The sequence below is a fragment of the Schistocerca nitens genome, chromosome 5, assembly GCF_023898315.1.
Source record: "Schistocerca nitens isolate TAMUIC-IGC-003100 chromosome 5, iqSchNite1.1, whole genome shotgun sequence".
NCBI classification, from domain to species: domain Eukaryota; kingdom Metazoa; phylum Arthropoda; class Insecta; order Orthoptera; family Acrididae; genus Schistocerca; species Schistocerca nitens.
The window spans coordinates 635,826,942-635,848,482 of NC_064618.1; the positions used below are offsets into that span (position 1 = coordinate 635,826,942).

The window sequence follows — 21,541 nt, forward strand, 5'->3', positions numbered from 1 at the left end:
CAGGAAGATCTGCAGCGGATAGGCATTTGGTGCAGGGAGTGGCAACTGACCCTTAACATAGGCAAATGTAATGTATTGCGAATACATAAAAAAAAAAGGATCCTTTATTGTATGATTATATGATAGCGGAACAAACACTGGTAGCAGTTACTTCTGTAAAATATCTGGGAGTATGCGTGCGGAACGATTTGAAGTGGAATGATCATATAAAATTAGTTGTTGGTAAGGCGGGTACCAGGTTGAGATTCATTGGGAGAGTCCTTAGAAAATGTAGTCCATCAACAAAGGAGGTGGCTTACAAAACACTTGTTCGACATATACTTGAGTATTGCTCAACAGTGTGGGATCCGTACCAGATCGGGTTGACAGAGGAGATAGAGAAGATCCAAAGAAGAGTGGCGCGTTTAGTCACAGGGTTATTTGGTAACCGTGATAGCGTTACGGAGATGTTTAGCAAACTCAAGTGGCAGACTCTGCAAGAGAGGCGCTCTGCATCGCGGTGTAGCTTGCTCGCCAGGTTTCGAGAGGGTGCATTTCTGGATGAGGTATCGAATATATTGCTTCCCCCTACTTATACCTCCCGAGGAGATCACGAATGTAAAATTAGAGAGATTAGAGCGCGCACAGAGGCTTTCAGACAGTCGTTCTTCCTGCGAACCATACGCGACTGGAACAGGAAAGGGAGGTAATGACAGTGGCACATAAAGTGCCTTCCGCCACACACCATTGGGTGGCTTGCGGAGTATAAATGTAGATGTAGATATGTACCTGATTATTCTGAAAGCACTGTGAATTATGTGGTTATGTTTTTTACTGCTCATAGATACTCAACAGTGAACTATTGTAGCAATATGTAATGTTCGCCTGAAAACTATTAATGAGGCTTATCGAAAGTTAAACAATAGTGTACTGGCCTTATTAAATGTGTATATGAGGGGTTGTGAAAAGTGAAAGTAAACAACCGTGAAATGCAAATGTGCACCTGTTGGCTACATCATTTACAGTAGACAGTACTGCACTTCCCCCCTTCAGCCAGTATGTCAACACTGACGACAACAAATGAAGAAACAAAGAAGGCAAACTGCCACAACTGGACTGCAGTAGGAGGTGGTGGGTGGATGTTTGGGACTAATCTTGCACCTAGACCAATCACAAGGGAATGACCCATCGGGTGCAGGATTGGAATAGGGATGGAGAGGGATATTCTGTATGCTGGGTCAATGGCAGAACACTACTTTGGGGGATGTGGATGCGATTTTGAATAGAATATTCCTCACTTCAGGGCATTGCAATGGGTAATCTGGGCCCTTGTGGAGGATGTGGTTGAATTACTCAAGGCCAGTGTGGCACTGGATGATTAAGAGGAATGCTGGTCAGTATAGGATATTGTCTGCCAGTAAAGGCTATCCCTTCTCTCCCCCTCCCTTTCTGCCTTTTCACTTCACCTTCTCTTTTTCCCCTTCTCACTCTTCCTCCATCTCTTTCCCTCCCTTTCTGCCCCTTCAACTTCACCTTCCTCTCTTACTGTCCCTCCCCCTCTTCCTATGTCTCTTTCTCCTCTACCCTCCATACTCTTTCACAATTGTTGTACAGCTAAAGAGCCATCTGTAAAAAGATCTGCTTCTTTCCAGTTACCACTTTCTTGCGAGGTTCCCGATCCCCTACCCATCTCCATCAGCTCAGGCACCAGCTTTCAATACTCAGGTTGCAATAATAAGTCCTACCATGTCCATAGGAGTGCTTGTCTGAGGGTCTGTGTGGGTGTGTCAGTGTATGTGCGTACTTATGCTAGAAAAGCTTGAACGCTATTGTGAATGTTGTTTTCTGTTAAGTGTTACTGTGCTCCACACATTGATCCACCATAGGAGAGTGGTTGACTTTCCCTTTTTTATGAATAAATTTGCAATTTTTAACCTTCAAGTAACTATTTCCACATCTTTAATGTTGACAAACCATTTTGCAAAGAGATTGTAATGTTATATCTAGTTTCTTCCACTTAAAAAAATAGAGAATCAATATTTAACACACTTTATCTACTGCACAAACATAATTACCAAGGAACTGTGGTGTCCTGATGAGATCTATTGGAGGAGGATCAACTGCAGAATAATTTCTGTACAGAACTGTAATATCTGCTGGATTCAGGCTGTTACGAGACAGCATAGATGTCAAGGCTTGGCATGCTTGTGGATACGCTGATGCTCCATTGAGAGCCATAGTGATGGGTGTAACATCATGGTGACTGTGGAAAACACATTTAAGATTTATTAATCTTCACTACCTAATCCACTCTTATTGGTATTACTAAATAAGTAACACCAATTAGAATACTCACTTCTGTTGTGCACATCTTACTATTTCTTGTGAAAGACGCTTCATGTTTGATCCACCTTTTGGTTCTTGAGATAAGACTTGAAGTAATACCTGGCTGTACACATATGTATGCTGACCATGACATACCATTTTCTGAAACAGAAGTTCAATGTATGAAGTTTCCACTTGAAATCCTAGTTGGTATTACAGACAGGCAGGTGCATTACGTATAATGCAATACAATACAATGTCTCTACCTCACAAACCTATGAAGTGACAAAAATGTAACTATGAGTTGCTCTAATTAAAATTACGTAAAAGCAGGTCATCTCTCAAACAAGACCACACTCTGAACAGAAAACAAAACTGAAAATCAGTATCAATAATGACAGGTGGGCATTTATTTTGGAACTGACATATGACTGTATAGAATTACCCGCCTGGATAGCTGTGCGTGTTTCAAGTGCCGCTTCTGGGTCAAGAAGGTACATCAGCTCCAGATTGATTTTGTCTGGCAGATTAATGATGAGGGTCAGCGTTTCGGCCAGCCTGGATGTGGCTTTTAGGTGGTTTCCCCAGATTCCAGTAGGTAAATATTAGGCTGGTACCCAAGCCCTGCCTCAGTTACATGATTCAGAAAACTTAAATAACACTACATGCAGACAGTTGTGGGATACGCAACTCCATCCTTGAGGAGGAGGGAGTTAATGGTGTGGTGACAAGAAGCGTATCCAGCTACCCCTTAAATCAACCATGCCAAATTCGTTAATAACCACACTGACCCAGCACAAATGCCTGTCAAAAACACCAGAAACTTACCAATACAAGGTCTTACAACATAAAATTTCATTCTCCTACTGCTTCACAACAGTTTACAGATGGAGGGCTATTTGTGGCCCACTTTACAACCAAATTACGTCTGCAAACTCTTTTAAATAATTTTCAACAGCAAGAACATGGTCTGAACTACCTAAAAAAAGGATATTTGATTTTGCAATACAAGCATATAAGACCCTTACAAAAATGACAATGCGGGGCTTGAATATGGGTCCATATTAAGTTGGCATGCAAATTAAATCTGAAATCTTATTTTCTACAACTGTTTAATACTCTCCATGGAAGATAAGATCAAAAGTCCTAATGACGAGATTATGAGCTTGATAGAAAAATTGCAAGAACTAGTATTTTTTTTCCAGAATGAGATTTTCTCTCTGCAGTGGAGTGTGCGCTGATATGAAACTTCCTGGCAGATTAAAACTGTGTGTCCGACTGAGACTCGAGTGGTAGAGCACTTGCCTGCAAAAGGCAAAGGTCCCGAGTTCGAGTCTCGGTCGGGCAGTATTTTTTTTGTTTTTGGTTTCTGAGATCTCTACAGCATTCTGCTCTACAACATTCTTTTCATAAAAAATGAAATGTAATGAGGAAGTAAATAAAAAGAATAGTCTGCTATTTTTTGTGGCTCTGTAATTTGAGGTGATCACATTTGAAATGTGTAATTTTTTGGGTTCTGTTTTATCAAAATTCCTTCCCAAACAATCCCATCAGCAACATCATCTGACCAGCAGTATAGCTTTCCTCCTGACATTCTACAGCAAATTAAAGAAATCTGTAAAAATTTAAAGTAGCTTGAAGTAAACGTAAACTTGGGATCCTACAAGAGACCTCTTCTAGCTTTAGTCTCTAATCAGCTTGGGATCCGGTGTGTGTGTGTGTGTGTGTGTGTGTGTGTGTGTGTGTGTGTGTGTGTGTGTAAAAAAAAATGGGTTCGGAAAGCTGTGATAAAGAAATTCATCTGTGGCTGCTGTTGGCACGGCTATCAAGCAATGGGAATGCTGGTTTTCTCACTTTTAAAGGAACCATCAGTGATTAAGCCACCACGCACTATACCAAAACATTTGCACAATTTTTCATGTGTGCACCAATATTCCACATTAACTGCAAACTACGGTAGCACAAACTATGCTACACCTAAAACCAGAATTGAACTACCACATCAACAGAATTACACAATAAAACAACATACTAATAATTCTCTGTAACATTAATCCATTAAACAATATATGTATCAGGAAGGCTGCTGTTAACTTCACAAAAATTTACATACGTGGCAATAATTTTTCAGTTGATCAAAAGACGTGCTCTCTGACTGCTGGATAGCAATAACATCTGTGACAACAATAAAACATGGCGAGGCCAGAGATGATTATTAATGATTAATCCACTGTGCATTAATTAATTAGTAGCTGTCTGTCTGTGTTGAGATCTCAAAAAGACCAGGTGCATTCGATAGCTTGTGCAAAGAATGTATGCACACCAAGTATGTGTGTATTATGTAAAGGTTGTAGGTGAAAACATATTCAGGACAGTTTTAAAAAGTTGTTTGAATATTCATTTATTAATCCATGAAAGTACATCCTAATAAATGTTTTGACAATCATGAGAACCTACAAGGACACCAGTAATAGGAGGGAAACAATGTCATCACAACGTTGAAGGGGTATAAGAAATGATTTCAAGAAGGGATATAAGAACATTTTTAATTTTTATATCTATGTATTCACAACAAAACCTTCTTGTTCAATTATTTCTTCATCAGCTACGGTGACTGTTCAGATAGCCGAAACCCTTCCTTTATCTGATAATATATTCCAGAAGACTCTTCAAATCATCTAACCCTTAAAACAATATTTTCCTTATAGTTTCCAAATCCTTTTCCCAATAAGTCTAGAAAATCGTGATCGTGACAAGACTGTAATCTCCAGAAATTTTACATATAAGTACAATAAAAATAGGAATCCACTATTGGAGACAGACAATGTACTAGTAATTCTTTTTTGTTGCATATTTATGGTACATAAGGAAGAAAGATGGAAAAGCCAATTAATAATTACTGGGAACAAGAAAGACTTACACCATCCAAATATACTGGAAATTACAAAATTCTGAATTAAAAGAATATGTGAACAAGACAACATTCAAGGTAGGATCAAGAGTATTGTTGAATTTTATGCATGTGTGAGCAATTTCACCACAATCCCACCCTTTGTTCACTTTCCCAACCCTTGTAGCAACCAACAAAGTCCAACCTTGTAATGTGTATTTTTGTAGTGTTCGTTACGTAATAGTACCATAATTACATACCATCTTGTTGCGAGCAAACGTAATTTCTAAGGGAAAAAGGAGGGGGGGGGGTTTCTGTAAGAATTTAATGTTTTTTTACATATTCTAATATTACATGTGTTTGTCAAAAATGGAACCCAACAACAAGCAATAAATAATTATTAACGATAGTAAATATGAAAATATCGAAATATCGACAAATTTGCAAATAAGAGACAACAACATAGCAGACCCTCACATAGTGAGCATAATTTGTTCCAGAGTCTTACATATAATGCGAAACACTCATTAAGCGGAACAATTGATCCCATACAAATTAATATAAAATACGATAATGCGTTCCATGCAGAAAAAGCACTAAAAGTTTCATCTTATTCCTGACATTTATGCAAAGAAAATTATACATACAATATTATGTACTTTAATATAATAGAGGGAAACATTCCACGTGGGAAAAATATATCTAAAAACAAAGATGATGTGACTTATCGAACAAAAGCGCTGGCAGGTCGATAGACACACAAACAAACACAAACATACACACAAAATTCAAGCTTTCGCAACAAACTGTTGCCTCATCAGGAAAGAGGGAAGGAGAGGGAAAGACGAAAGGATGTGGGTTTTAAGGGAGAGGGTAAGGAGTCATTCCAATCCCGGGAGCGGAAAGACTTACCTTAGGGGGAAAAAAGGATGGGTATACACTCGCACACACACACACACACACACACACACACACACACACACACACACACACACACATATCCATCCACACATATACAAACACAAGCAGACATATTTAAAGACAAAGTGTTTGGGCAGAGATGTCAGTCGAGGCGGAAGTGCAGAGGCAAAGATATTGTTGAATGACAGGTGAGGTATGAGTGGCGGCAACTTGAAATTAGCGGAGATTGAGGCCTGGTGGGTAACGGGAAGAGAGGATATATTGAAGAGCAAGTTCCCATCTCCGGAGTTCGGATAGGTTGGTGTTGGTGGGAAGTATCCAGATAACCCGGACGGTGTAACACTGTGCCAAGATGTGCTGGCCGTGCACCAAGGCATGTTTAGCCACAGGGTGATCCTCATTACCAACAAACACTTTCTGCCTGTGTCCATTCATGCGAATGGACAGTTTGTTGCTGGTCATCTTTGCCTCTGCACTTCCGCCTCGACTGACATCTCTGCCCAAACTCTTTGTCTTTAAATATGTCTGCTTGTGTCTGTATATGTGTGGATGGATATGTGTGTGTGTGTGTGTGTGTGTGTGTGTGTGTGTGTGTGTGTGTGTGCGCGCGTGCGAGTGTATACCCGTCCTTTTTCCCCCCTAAGGTAAGTCTTTCCGCTCCCGGAATTGGAATGACTCCTTACCCTCTCCTTTAAAACCCACATCCTTTCGTCTTCCCTCTCCTTCCCTCTTTCCTGATGAGGCAACAGTTTGTTGCGAAAGCTTGAATTTTGTGTGTGTTTGTGTGTCTATCGACCTGCCAGCGCTTTCGTTCGGTAAGTCACATCATCTTTGTTTTTAGATATATATTATGTACTTTATTATTCAAGAAACATAATTCCTACTTTTTTACTAGGAAGCTACCTGCAGTCATTTGATTCTGCCAATGTTTCAAAACTTGGTAAAAATCCCACACCGCACTCACATCACATAAATTTTTGCGTGCGTTGCCCCTACTTTATTTGGGGGGGGGGGGGGGGGAAGGGGAATTTTGAGAGCGATATATGTGTTTGTTATTGTTTTAGTGGCTAACATGATGAATGAGTTGTAACAAGATGTATATGCGGACAAGAAAAAAAATTGTTTTTTCCTGGTTCATAATACACTTTCCCCAGAACATTTTTCTCCCATAAAGTGACAATATACTTTTCCTTTGGAGCTGTTAAAACTTATCAGTCCATAAGTTTTGTACACAGTCATAGAACTTCCCGGTGTTTTAGGAAAGGAAATCCAGCAACAACCATGTTTTGGAAAGATCTTTGATGCATGGAAACATTTACACTGCACATTTTCGTATAACGAAATTATAAACATGAATTCCACCACGTACAGCACGGTAGCTTCCGAGGCACTGAAATCAAGATTGCTATGCATTTTTGTGAGCCAATCTTGACTGATATCACGTGATCTAGTCAGTCAACAACAGTAGATATTCAGAGTGTAGGATACATGATGTACTCAGCCAATAGCAACATCACTCTTAAGTAATGTGAACACAAAATAGGAAAAGTTTAGTGACAGAACTTCCTTGAATTCTGTAGATTGATATTGTTACAGCATTCACATCATGTAGCTCTACACAATTTATTTACATACAGTTCAGCTACAACAAAAAGTAAGCTTTCGCATATAATATTGGTCGTCAAAATGACCTCTCCCGAGTGTGTGGTTAGGTGGGATCATAAAAGCATAGCTGAGTATTTCTGAAAAGCACGATTATAAATTTCACTTCAGCGCACTGAACATTTCTTGTATTACCTGGCTCAGTACATGTTTCATCGAGCACTTTGACTTTCCCATATAAAAACCAGTTACGAGTGAAATTGCTCAAGAACTCACTTTGCACTTTTTTCAAGGATAATTATACTTCTTGCTCTTGTTACTGCATAATTTGTAATCTATGAGAGAACTAAAATAAATATGAAATACTAACCTTGAAGCTTAGTCTTTTCTAGTGTGCCAGAAAAGTTTTAAATAATGGCAAAAATGGCTGGTCCTCTGGGCATGAAATTTTAAGTGGCTGGTCCTCAAAGTGTTAGGTTTTGAATGAGAGGCAGAAGCTCCATGATATAAGAAATACATCGCACATTCTCACAAGAAACATAATTCATCTTGCGTAAAGGGAAATTTGCTTTGAAAGTAACACTTCTCAAACCTCCACTCGCAATATTTTCCTGCAATCTGTTCGAAATGTGAACAGTTATGATGTCACGCTCATCGAAAGCAGTTTTTTGTTACTAAGTATTGCAGTGTCTTCACACTAAAGCCTTCGTCACTTTTTGCTGATAACACACTTGTGTGTGCACTGTGTTCCGTTATAAATGCTGCATTTTCTTTGTGACTTAAGTTTTACTTTAGTGTCTTTCTCTCATTAATGTTTTATTGCTATAGTATTATTCTGCAGCAGCTGGCTAAAGTAAAAGTATTTGTTAGAGTATCAGTTCTTACCAGACAAAATTACAAAAATTTAACTGAAAACTAAACCAATGAAAAATTCCCAAAACTTTAAAGAATTCCCAGGATTTTTTCCAGATGAAAAATTCCTACATTCTTCCTCCAACTGTATACACCTTGTAATATTACAAGAAAACTTTCACATACAAAAAGCCCTTGCAATGAACACGAAAGGTTTTCCCTGAGCAGACCCCACCACAGACAACAACACACACGCACTCACAAACAAATATCAAAATGCATATAGACAACACAACACAAACAAAAAACAGTGAAAAATACACAGTGGTAGTTGGCATTGTTCATCGAGGTGAGGTGGTAACTCAACTGTAGCAGGAACTAACTGGGTCATGTGGAGTCACATTTGAATTCCGAGTAGCATGTATTGTTACCTCAAAGTATGAGCATAAAATGTGATCATGAAATTTGTCACAGAAAATAGTTTCATGGGAAGCTACAGCAACTTGCTGTTAACATAATTAATTTTACTGACCATGAGAATGGAGAAAGTGTGATACTGCTGACAGGTGGCAATGGAAGCTGCATGCAAATATTAGCAGGCAGAAGATAAGTAAGTCAATAATGTGAGAGTTATGGAAGGAGGGGCACGATGTCAACTAGTTTTAATATTATTTTCCGTTTCTTCCTCTGTCAAAGTAACTTTCCTCTAGTAGTTATCATGTATTGTTTGGTGTGATACAGGGCTTTTCAAGTCTTGTAATTTCACAACAGTTAATGCTAATTTCACAGTGGCGGAAGCGGTTTAGTGGTTAGCATTTTTGGGTTGTAATGCCGAGGTCTCGGGTTTGAGTCCCAACGACAATTTTTTTTTTTTTTTTTTTTTTATTTTTTGGAAAGGTCTGGAAGTTTGTCCACCCAGCCTTGTGATGACACCTGAAAAACTACTTCAATATATAACCAACAAAATAATACACCCAAGTCAGCCAAGATACATTATATCAAAAGGCTTGCACCAGCTAAGGTCACACACAACATTTATTTATTAGCAGCAAAATAATTAGGTGAGTGGCACAGTATTCAAGTATCTGCCCCAAAGCAGAACAAGTAAAATACACACAAAAAATATTTCACTGGTAATGTAGATAAATTTATTATATTGTTGTTATTATTATTATTATTATTATTATTATTAGACAACAATTTCTGTGACTGCTACATCATGCATAAACAGAGAGAAAATAATTAAAAATATGTAGAGACAAGAAAAGTTTAACTTCCAGCATTGAATGTGAAACACCAACCTTTTCCTCTCTAGTCCACTGACAAAATTTTACAAGAAAATGGTTCCCTACCTACAACTACCACTCCATCTAGATCTAAGTCTTGTCCAACTTATCCTTTGTTGCAATGTGGCAAACACTTTGCTCATGCTTTTTTCCATTAAATGTCACATGTGTCATCTTGCCTGGTGCAAGGCTTTTGACATAATGTTACTTTGGCGACTTGCATGTCATATCTGCTGCTTTTATGTTTATGTCGCTTTTCAACTGTCCTCATAAGCCTAAATAAACTTTCTTCCAGACCTCCCTACCACAGGAAATTTGAAGTGGCCACAGAGAACCGAATCCATTACTTTGGCAATAACAGCAAAAATACCTAGTCAAATAAATATTTTGTTGTTGATGTAGATAAATGTATTATTAGATAACAATTTCTGTGATTTCTACATCACATAGAAATGGACAGAAAAAAAAATTAAAAATATGTAAAGACAAGGAAGATCAAATGGTCAGTTTAATTTCACCACTACGAAATTAGTTTTTACTGTTGTGAAATTAGAAGACTTGAAAGGCCTTATACCATTCCAAAAATGAGTGTCATCCATAACTGAAGCAGCAGACAGAAGATCTCCAGGCACCACTGCAGGAAATACACCGATACAGATACTGCCAGCTAAGCATCATGTGCAGCAAAGATGAGTTGTACTGTATGTTCTGGTTCTAAACAGGCACTTCATTCTGTGGTGTGTACAGGTGTGTAGTGTGTGATTGTGCTTCACTTGTAATAGTAATGAAATGTACACTATTGCTATCTCCCTGCCCTAATTTGCTGGTGTAAACACAATGAAGCTGCCACCATGGCCAGATTAGCAGCTTAGTTTGCCAAATAATAATAATAATATACACAGCAAACACTTACAACAAACACAATGAAACTGAAGAGTTCAACTGAAATGTGTTTGAAAATGCAAAAAATTAGACATCCTCATGTACACAGGTCAACTAAGTACAACTCCACTGTGACATACACGAAATAAGATCACAAAATTGAAGAATGGTCACATAAATATTTTGTGGATGAGTTACATTTACTTTGGATTCTTCCAGTGCATCTCAGCTCCACACCTGTTTTTCTAGTTTTTGTGGTCATTCTACATTAGGTCGATTGGACAGATACTCCTACATGTAAACGAATGATACTGCTCCCGATTATTTTTCATCGATCAGTTCTGGGTGTTTTTGCCTATTCATGGATAATATGTCACATTTATTCAGGTCAAGAGTCAGCTGAAAATCTCTGCACCAAGCACTGATAATACCTAAGAAAGGAAAAAATCTCCTAAATGAAACTATAACCAAACTAGAAGGGGGAAAAAACCATTCTTCATGTCATGTATTTTATTTAATGTTATTTAAATGAAGTATAGTGGTTGTTACTGTAGCATACGCTTGTAATGTACAAGATATGTTTTTCTATGCTTATGCACTTCTCAACATTAATTTATTTCCCATGGCATTATCATTCCATAATTGGCTATGCGATATAAGAAATTCATAAAAGAACAGATATTTTCTAAAAATGCATGCCTACCTCCTCATGTTGTTAGTTTGGGAACATGTTTTCTGGTGATTTGAAGTTCTTGGTCAGTATAATGTAAATATGCATTCTTTAGTAACACTATAACACTAAGTAAAGGAGTGAGCATGCTTTTACATTATTGTTTCACATACAAAACACTGCTGTGTATCAAATCGAATATCTGACTCATTGCTCTTTATTACACTATAAAATGCTAAACTACACAAAGGGTAGGACAAATTACAATTGCTGAGTGTGAGCAAATTCTGCTACCATGTGGCACATACGTGTAGTTCAGTTTTAACCAGACTTTGCACATGTCAATCCTTTTTCCACTGCATAAGGGAGAAACTGAAAAATTTTAGAATGAAATGGGCCTAAAAACAAATTTAATTTGCTTTTATTTGACAGCTACTTTCTCTGGTTTTGCAAGTTGAATGCTATATAATTTGCTCAAATAATTTGTTAATTATCACCATTTAAAGGTTTTGTGTGCACCAAAAATTAATCTTACTAAAGAAAATTTCTGGCCTTTGATTTTGAATCATTGTTAAAGACTAAACCATGTGAAGATCAGCTTGGAAATGCATTTGGTAATGAAGCCCCATCTAAGGCAACAATTTGTAACTGAAATAATGAATCAAAAGTAATGAATTATTGAAGGATGTCCAAAAAATGCTGTCACTGAAGAAAATACTTCTATAGTTCGAGCAAAGCTTGAAATGATTGAAGGACATCTTACAGATTTATTCAGGCAACATCAGGCATTTGTACGAGTCAAATCAAAACATTTTACACAATAATTGGGCATGAGAAAATTGTTTTCCAAGGATTCCACATAAACTTACTCCCAATAAGAAAAAACAACGTATTGATTGGTGCATAAAATCTCGGGAAAAATACCAAGGTGGCACCTGAAGTCTGGTTTGGAATGCCGTTACTGGTGATGAATCTTGGATTTATTGTTATGATCCAGAAAAGTGTAGCTGATTGACTTAAATAGGTCTTTCTAACTGAACCAAAGCCTACATAATTTTGATGAATTCACAGTGCTGGTAAGAAGATCTCCCCCCCACTCCCACTCCCAAAAAGGGGGGAGGGCATACTGCTACTATAGCATTAGAAGACATATGTGCTGTTACAGCCAATTGGTACACAAATATCTGTTTAGCACAAATTTTTAAGAAAGTCTGAGAAAAGTGCCCAACAATAAAAATTATTTTACATCACAACAAGGCGTCGTCAAACAGTAAAACTAACTACTGAGTATCTGGATGCCCTAAATGTCAGCAATATGGACCCTCCAACATACAGCATGGACCTAGCACCATATGATTTCCTTTTATTTCCAAAAATTAAAGGCAAAATGCCTGGAATAACTTCTTTGTCATCTGATGAAGCTGTGGAACATTATAAAAACCTGATTTCTGAAGAGCCTCAGGAAGCTTGGCATCACTCCTTTAAGGAGTGGTTCCACTGAATGAAAAATGTATTGATGTTAAAGGCAAATATATTGAAAAACAATAAACATCACTTACATTTTTACAACTATTCCTTCTTTGATTTTCTCAAAATTTTCAGTGTCATCCTCATATAATGGCAGTTCTCTCACCATCTGGATTAACACCAGAATTATGGTGAAACACTGTTTCACCACCAACAATAGTACAACACTAACTCATTGTCACATTACAGTGTTAAAATTACTCTACAGGAAATATATCAAAGGCTTTCAAATCTGTGAAAGCACAGTTAACATGGCCTCTATTAGTGACTTTCTTCAATAGTTCATACTTTCATGGCTGGAATTTCTTATCTGTCTGACATAATACTGTCATTTGTTGATACATGGCAGTGTCCGTAGATCTTTATATCACCTCCTAATACTGCTTTCAATTGTAAATCTTCCACTTTCCTTATTTTCCAAACTCTACTGCAAAGAAAACTTTTTAATGAAATTTCAATTGTTCAAAAAGAACACTAATTACAAGGAGATATTTTTTTAAAGTATGAATAAGGCAGAAACGGCAACGAGTAATTGTTTTACCATTTTACCCATGCTCTCAATTACAATGTTGGATGAGTTCTATTTTATACTATCGAGCACAGTGGTAATCAGTTCTATTTTACACAATCGAGCATAATGGTACAGAAGTTTCTGTGGTATTTTACGTCATAAGTTTCTCCAAAGAATTATTCACTTATCTGCTGGCTTACCATAAAAAGAAGAGATATTCTAAAAGACATACCTCAGATGGGTGGTAAATGAAATCTATGTCATTGAGCATACAGGTTACACAGTTTTAATCGTCCATGATACTGAGCAGCAAATAGAGCAAGCAAAACACTAAATTAAAATAATCTGAGGTCTATTTTGGAATACTAACAGATGTTACATTAAATTTTTGTGTTTCTTCTTGTTACTTAAAGCACTTATTGTCAAAGCAAAATTTTACTGTTAGAATTTTAGAACATAACTTACAGCACATTCCTCAACACTGCCAGACCAGTCTTCATTATTTTGTAGGAATCCTGAGATTGCAGTTTTTAAAACTCGAGAGAAAACTTCAATCTGTTGTGCAGCAGTAGATATACTTGTTATCTCACCCTGGAAGCCTGCATCTGAAATAAGCTAAAGACATTTTGATTATCAGAACACTTTCTACCAATCACATACATGCATCAGAAATAAAACGAAATTATTTGGCGACAACAAAAATGTTCTTCAAATGTAATTTAAAACATAGTTGCCAAAAATAATAAAACACTTATTCTATTTTATAGATACAAATGAAAACAGATTATTAGAAAAAAGACAATTCATAGTTTTTTGAATTACTATACACGACACTGTCAACAGTCATGCATTGTCACAGAAGATCTACAGGATAACAATAGACAATGGCTTAACAAAACTTATTCGAAGTTCACTCAAACACAGAAGATTTTATGTGACATCCAGGGTCAACTAGTCGACTGAGATGCCACAGAAATGGCGGGCAGTGTTATTTCACTGATGTTATTTAACATCTTTACCAATGACTAATCACTTCCAGCAAATTATTTGCCACTAGCAAGTCAAATAAAATCTTTTGAAGATGTTGAAGCCCACCTGACACACACACACACACACACACACACACACACACACACACACTCTCTCTCTCTCTCTCTCTTCATATATATTGAGGGAGATGAGTGCCTATTACTCTAACAACCTACTTCGTCCAAACCCAGGTAAAACACAACTGTGTGCATTTCATCTTAAACACACTCAAGCATGTTGCAAACATGAAATCACATGGCAATCGATACAGTTAGTAAATAAGGCCAATCCAAAACACCTGGGAGCGATTCTGGATCATATTCCATGTGCAAGCAACACTGGGAGAACATAGGAATGAAGGTGAAAGCCATGCATAACATCCTTCACAAGATCACTGGTCGCATGATGGACTATAGATCACAAACCCATGTTACAGTGCAGCAGAGTAAGGGTCCACAGCCTGGAACAAATCCACCCATGGGAACATGGCGGACAAGGCATTAAACAAAATGTGCAGGCCTAATATTCTTGAGAATAACACTGTCTGGCCTCTCTGGAAACCCTTCCATCTGGGTATGAACAAAACTGGATCATTTGGAGGTCACTCGATCAACTTCATTCTGGAGATGGAAGAGCCAGGAGTAACCTCCAGAAATGGCACTTCCCTGTAGATACCACCAACTGTGACTGTAGAGAAACACAAACCATGGCGCATCTAATAGATTTGTCAACTATGCCCCACATCTTGCACAGAAGACAACAATCTGCTTGTGACACTGAAGTTGCAAGATTTTGAACTTGAGAACCATAGCTTGACAGTACTTTCTTTCATCTGTTTGTAATGGTAATTACTAAGTATTGCTGTTGTTGAATTTGAATTAATAATATTTCTTATATGCTTCGCCACGGCCAAGCTGTCTCATCTTGTAATTGCGTTTATGTTCTGTAATCCTGGTTGTAGTGGAATATTCCATCATTTCAATACACACTTTGCTGAAAATGTTTGGTATTCGGTAAACCCGTAACACTCTGAGTATGTCTTTGGGTTATCTGAGGCAATCAGTGATTTTCTTGGTCAGTCTGTACACTGCCTTTAAGCAATATGTTCAAGAATATTGCCAATTCTGTCTGAACCCTGCGGATTTATGTGCACAGGCCATGTCCAAAATTACTTCTTTATATGTGTCAATTTGTGAGATTTTACGCTTTGTCACACTTTTTATGTCCTTTGTGGAATCCCAATTGATCCTCAGAGGGCATTCCACATGTCATAGGATCGTGTCTGAGGTGCCATGGCTTATATATTCATCCCATGTGTGTTACTAGCAGCTATTCAGTCACAATTTACTTTTGGGTAAGATAATGATTTGACACCTAATCTGTTTATGCCAGCTTGCAATACATACTGTTACACAGATTTTCACTGTTCTTCATGGCTGATGAGGAAGAGCAACTGGTAATCTGAATGATGGCATGCAGATTAGATGTTTCGTGAAGTCAACAAGACATTCCTCTCCGTGATTTCCCCTGATAATGGTATCATCCACACATCTGTACCACAAAGAAAACTCCCAGAGCATCAAGTCTAGGACCTGTTTTTGGAAGTGTTCTATAAAAAAACTGAAAATCATTTGACTTAGTGGAATTCCCTCTTTCCAGCTTTCCAAAGAATTCATATTTTTTCTTGTTTTTATTGAATTAACATTTCCTTTTCATTCAAAGATACTTACAGTTCCAAGTTTCCAATGTTATGCAGCTGCACTGGAACTTTGCATGTACTGTTATATGTTTCCACCCATGTAATTATTTCCATGCCTCCTAACACTTCCATGCAGTGCAACTGAATCAGACATGTTTTGGTGCACTTTTCTCAAATCAAGTGAGTGTTGCGATTGTCATTTGCCAACAACTTCAAACTTTTGGCAGCAGCAATATGTGTTTTGAAAATAAGCACATTACTTTTGATTTCAAGAATGAATTTTCACTCTGGAGTGAAGTGTGCACTGTTTTGATATTTCCTGGCAGATTGAAACTGTGTGCCAGACAGGAATTTGAACCTAGACCCTACACCTTTCATGGGCAAGTGCTCTACTGACTGAACTATCCAAACACAATTCACAACCTGCCCTCACAGCTTTACTTCCACCAGTACCTTTTGAAAGGCAGGTCTAAGTTGGTAGCTCAGTCAGTAGGGAGTTTTCATTTGACAGGAATTTTGATACTCTCAGGAAGGACCTCACTGAAGGAGCTAATGTGTACACAGTTTTTTGTACAATATCTGTAGAGAAATTAATTTTTGTATGGTACATTCAAAAGATGGTACTGCACACAATCCAAAATGGCACTCTTCACAATGAACACTTTTTCTCTTCTTTTCTTTCCACTGACTTCTTTTTGCTGCATTACATTCAGCAGTTTCTCTTCTTAATAGATGAAACATGTTTAGGTAAATGTCATCCCACAAACTGTGTTGTGGCTGACATTTGGCAAGTGTGACACACTTTTCATTGCTAAAGGAAGAATTCACAAATGCACCACATTTTTTAAGTAAATTATCAAGTCTCCCAAATTTTCCACAGTGTCTAGTACAACAATTATAAATTCAGAACTAAAACATTCATCAGACAACAAAATTGTTTTATGTAATATTTTCTTGTTGGTGTATAATTTGTATGATCTGGACAGCAAACAAATGTCACCCATTCTGTTATTGTATTTGAGAATAACTTCTGGCTTCATTGTCATTGTTTTCTTCCTCTCAATTTGTTGTTGTTTGTCAGTGTCAATACTAGAAAGCTTGTAAACATTATTCGGTCTCCCTATCTCATCACCATCAATTTCTCACGGAAAGAAGTCTTAACTTTACCATTCTTGAGTTTTTCCTCCCTCATAGTAACTGGTACTTACTTTCCGTTATTCATAACTTTGCTAAGACTGCCAGCATTTTCAGAGACAAAGAAATGAAATAACAGGGGACTTGGAAAATCTGTGGGTAAAAATGGTATCCCCTTTGCCAAAATATCCTTCAAGCAAAGACAAAATGAGTTTCACTGCAAGATGATATTGACTATATTGCAGTCCAAATGCGGCGTACTTTCCTGTGTCTATTATAAAAGTGACATCAACAGCCGAAACTTCCTGGCACATTAAAACTGTGTGCCGGAATGAGACTCAAACTGGGGACCTTTGCATTTTTCAGGCAAGTGCTGTACCAACTGAGCTATCCAAGCATGACTCCCGACCCATTCCCACAGCTTTACTTCTGCCAGTACCTCGCCTTCTACCCCTCAAACTTCACAGAAGTGCTCATTCTGGTGACATCAATAGCCACTATTTGCTTCGCACAAGCAGGATGGTTTCATCCCAGCATGTTTTACTGGTGTACGCTGTGTTATAGAAAGCCACCACTTCCACAGTAAATGAGGCTTATCAGTAGATAATTCTCGTTCTGGAGTATGTCTCCTCAAATTCTTTACTGCAGATAGTCAATTACAGTTTTCAATTTGTATAATTTAGCACAAATACCACTGTCTTTTGAATAAAAACTGTTGTAATTAAAATAAGAAAATTCAAACTAAATCTACTTTCTGAGATTACATTTCAGATAATCGGTATTCCAAGAATGTTTCCAAGAGTAATACATTTCAAAATATGACTTCTGAACTGTTTGTTGAAGGAAAAATGAACAAAATATACAATTCTTTATTGTTTGTTGGAACTCATCTGTGTACAAGTAATAATTGTTTCATTGTGACTAAATGTGAACTTACGAACTGTTCAGCATATTTGTTCATCTAATCATCATTGTTAACAACATGTCATCAAAAAAGAAAGCAAAAATATCAAGTTATTTTCAGAGGATCTGCAAAACAATTTTTTACACTTGGTGCACCTGCAAAAGAAAATTTACTCCAATTCACACTACAATTAACACACCATGTTCTTGTCAGCAGTCAACACATCTTTGATATCATCTCCAACACTTGACATTCCTGTATCGCTGCCATTAAAGTCCTCATCACTGCTGTCTTCTATACTGCATGAAAAGCTTTCACTAGACCGATCACTGCCACTTTCATTTAGTAATCTTTCAATGTCTTCATCATACAAGATGAGGATAAGGCAAGCTTCGGCATATGTACTCCAGTCTGAAAAATTAGTCTACTACCTGGTGAAATAATTGTTTCACACAACAGAAAACACCAGCATTACATGCCAATCTGAAGATGAAGCTTACAGCATGTAGTGTGGCTTTTGAAGCTGATACACAAATGACTGCAGGCCCGAGAGCCGCTTGTAGAGCGCATAGTGCAGCAGCACCAGGCAGCCCGAACTCATTTCAGAGAGTACACTTGGCAAGGCAATGAAGGCACTATGCCCAACCGGAGTCCAGTTCCCAAAGTAAGACAGCAATGCTGCAATGGATTCTGAGCCCAACTCATGGAGCATACCTACCTATCATGATTACAACTGTTATTCAACTCCCCCACTAAAAGTCTACTTTTGCTCTTTCTAAATTGTCAACTTTTTTGACAATAGCTGTCTGTAAATGTATCAGGAATTCAGATATCATAGTCTGCTGACTTAATTTTCCACCTGTACTGCACCATGTTTGATCTATGTCGACACTCAGTGTGATCCTTTTTTTAAAATTAGTCTTCATTGTCCCTATGATTTATTACAGAAAACAGTTCTACAGGATACATTTCGCTTTTATACTACATACTACACACTTTTACAAACACAGTTATGTAATATTGCTACTGAATATAGTTTCAGGCATACTAACCTTTATTGTGAAATTCAGCATAAGGCAATCTGGATATTCTTCTGCAAGTCTGTATATTAAAGAACGCCACGTGGGGTGGTCTATCATTTCAGTTAGCCATGCAGGAGTCTGTTGGCATAAAAAAAAAAAGAAAGGAAAAAAGGTTACCATCTATGTCCATACACAAGTCAGTCATTTAGTGAGACCCTAATAAGCATCGATATACACTGTGGCTTACCAAATGATCAACACAAAAGAATTCACCTGTGCTTTCCTTTGTACAAGATGTAATATAAAGAAAAGAAGAGGAAAAATCTTTGTACACACCATTACCAATGACGTATATTTAAAAGAAAATTCCAAGCATTACATGCCAATCTGAAGAAATATACACAACAGTTTTTACCGTATCATAGGATGAACATACAGAGTTTTAATGAAATACAGCCAGTAACTGGTAACACCTACAATATCTTAACACATCACGGAGAGCTCTGTAGCATCCGAGGAAAGATGAAGTGTTGCTGGAAGGTAAGTGAATCATATTTACAAATTTTTTAATTACTTGTTTTAGTAATTCAATACCTTTCAAATCAGGTAAAGCACTTTCTGGCAAATGACTGAAAATCATCATGTTGGTCATTGACAAATTTTCCAGAGAATTTTAATTTCATAAAAATTAAGGTCACTGAAAGTAAGATAACTGAGTGCACACACACACACACACACACACACACACACACACACACACACACAGCGAGTCCAGTTCAGTTGTTTGACGCATTTCCAAGAATGGTGACCATTCAGTTAATGTTCAGTTCAGCCTTCACAATATCAGGTGCAGAAGTATGGAAATGAAATGAGCGTATGGCGTCAGTGGCCAGGAGTTCCCAGGTGGGAAGTTTGGCCGCCAAGTGCAAGTCTTATTGAGTGCGATGCCACATTGGGCGACTTGCGTCTCAACAACGTGGATGAAATGATGAGGAGGACAGTAAAACACCCAGTCCCTGACGGGAGAAAATCTCCCACTGCAGCCAGGAATTGAACACGGGGGAGGGGGGGGGGGGTGCAGTGCATTCCTACGCGCTGACCATTCAGCTATTGGGGGATGGACTGCAGAAGTATAAAACCGGAATTTGGTTGCAATAACTACACATCTGTTGTTTGAAACTGATAAATACTATTTTATCCTAAATAATCTCCATTGCTATTTATATATTTCTCTCAACTCTCCAGCAGGCTATGAATGCCATGCCAAAAAAAAAAAAAAAAAAAAAAATATTCCTTCTTTTGAAGTGAACCAGTCAGCGAGCCATTTTCCTCCATTTTCATACGAACTGAAGCGATGTTCAGTGAGAGCGTGTTCCATTGATGCAAACAGGTGATATCGGATGGAGCCAAGTCTGGAGAATAAGCTGCATGCTCTAGTATTTCCCAAATGAATGCCTCAATCGTTTCCATGACCCATTTTGCTGTGTGTGATGGGGCGTTATCATGGAGCAATATGACTGTGTTGCCTTTTTCCATATTCCGGTTGTTTTTCAAGTAATGTTCCATTTAAATCGATTATTTGCTGTTGGTAGCAATCAGTGTTAACGGTTTCACCAGGTTTTAGCAGCTCATAATAGATGACACCCTTCTGATCCCACCAAACACAGAGCATTGCCTTCTTTCCAAAGCGATTTGGTCTTGCAGTGTATGTCGATGGTTTGCCTGGATTCACTCTTGATTTACAATGCGTAGGATTCTCAAAATATATCCATTTCTCATCACCTGTCACTATTCGATGGAAAAATGACTTTCTTTTGTATCTGGCAAGCAGCATTTCACAAATAGTCTTTCACTTTGCTTGCTGTGTTTCATTCAGTTCGTGCGGACCCTTTTCTGCACCTTTCCCATAGCTTTCAACCAAAGAGAAACGGCTGTCTGCATCACATTCAATTGTTCCACGAGTTCCTGTTGAGTTTCAGTATCAACTCATCCAATAAGGCCTGTAATTTGTTGTATTCGAACTTTTTCAGTGGTTTCTCACGCTCGTCATTTCTCACATCAAAATTGCCACTTTTGAATTTTTTGAACCACTCGAAACACCATGTTTTCCCAAGAGCATGTTTGCTGAAAGCTTCGACAAGTATTCAATGTGATTCTGTAGCAGTTTTCTTCAAATGATAACAGAAAACCAATGCTGTCCATAAATCGTAGTTCATAGGCACAACACTGGAAATGTTTAAGGGTTGGAAACAGATACCAACATATGGAACTTGGGTTACTGCATGCTGACATTTGTCATCAGTCATTA

General features: G+C 37.8%; 1 protein-coding gene across 5 annotated transcripts in view; it reads right to left on the reverse strand.

Moving 5' to 3' along the window:
* LOC126260923 (negative elongation factor D) overlaps positions 1-21,541 on the reverse strand; it is a 229,231-nt gene that overhangs the window by 129,188 nt on the left and 78,502 nt on the right. For all 5 annotated transcript variants that reach the window (XM_049958411.1, XM_049958412.1, XM_049958414.1 and 2 more), the window contains exons 7-10: positions 19,264-19,371; positions 13,911-14,060; positions 2,336-2,466; positions 2,055-2,242 (exon numbers count right to left, since the gene is read on the reverse strand). In XM_049958411.1, coding sequence (XP_049814368.1) covers positions 2,055-2,242; positions 2,336-2,466; positions 13,911-14,060; positions 19,264-19,371 — 577 coding nt within the window. The remainder of the gene's footprint in view (positions 1-2,054; positions 2,243-2,335; positions 2,467-13,910; positions 14,061-19,263; positions 19,372-21,541) is intronic.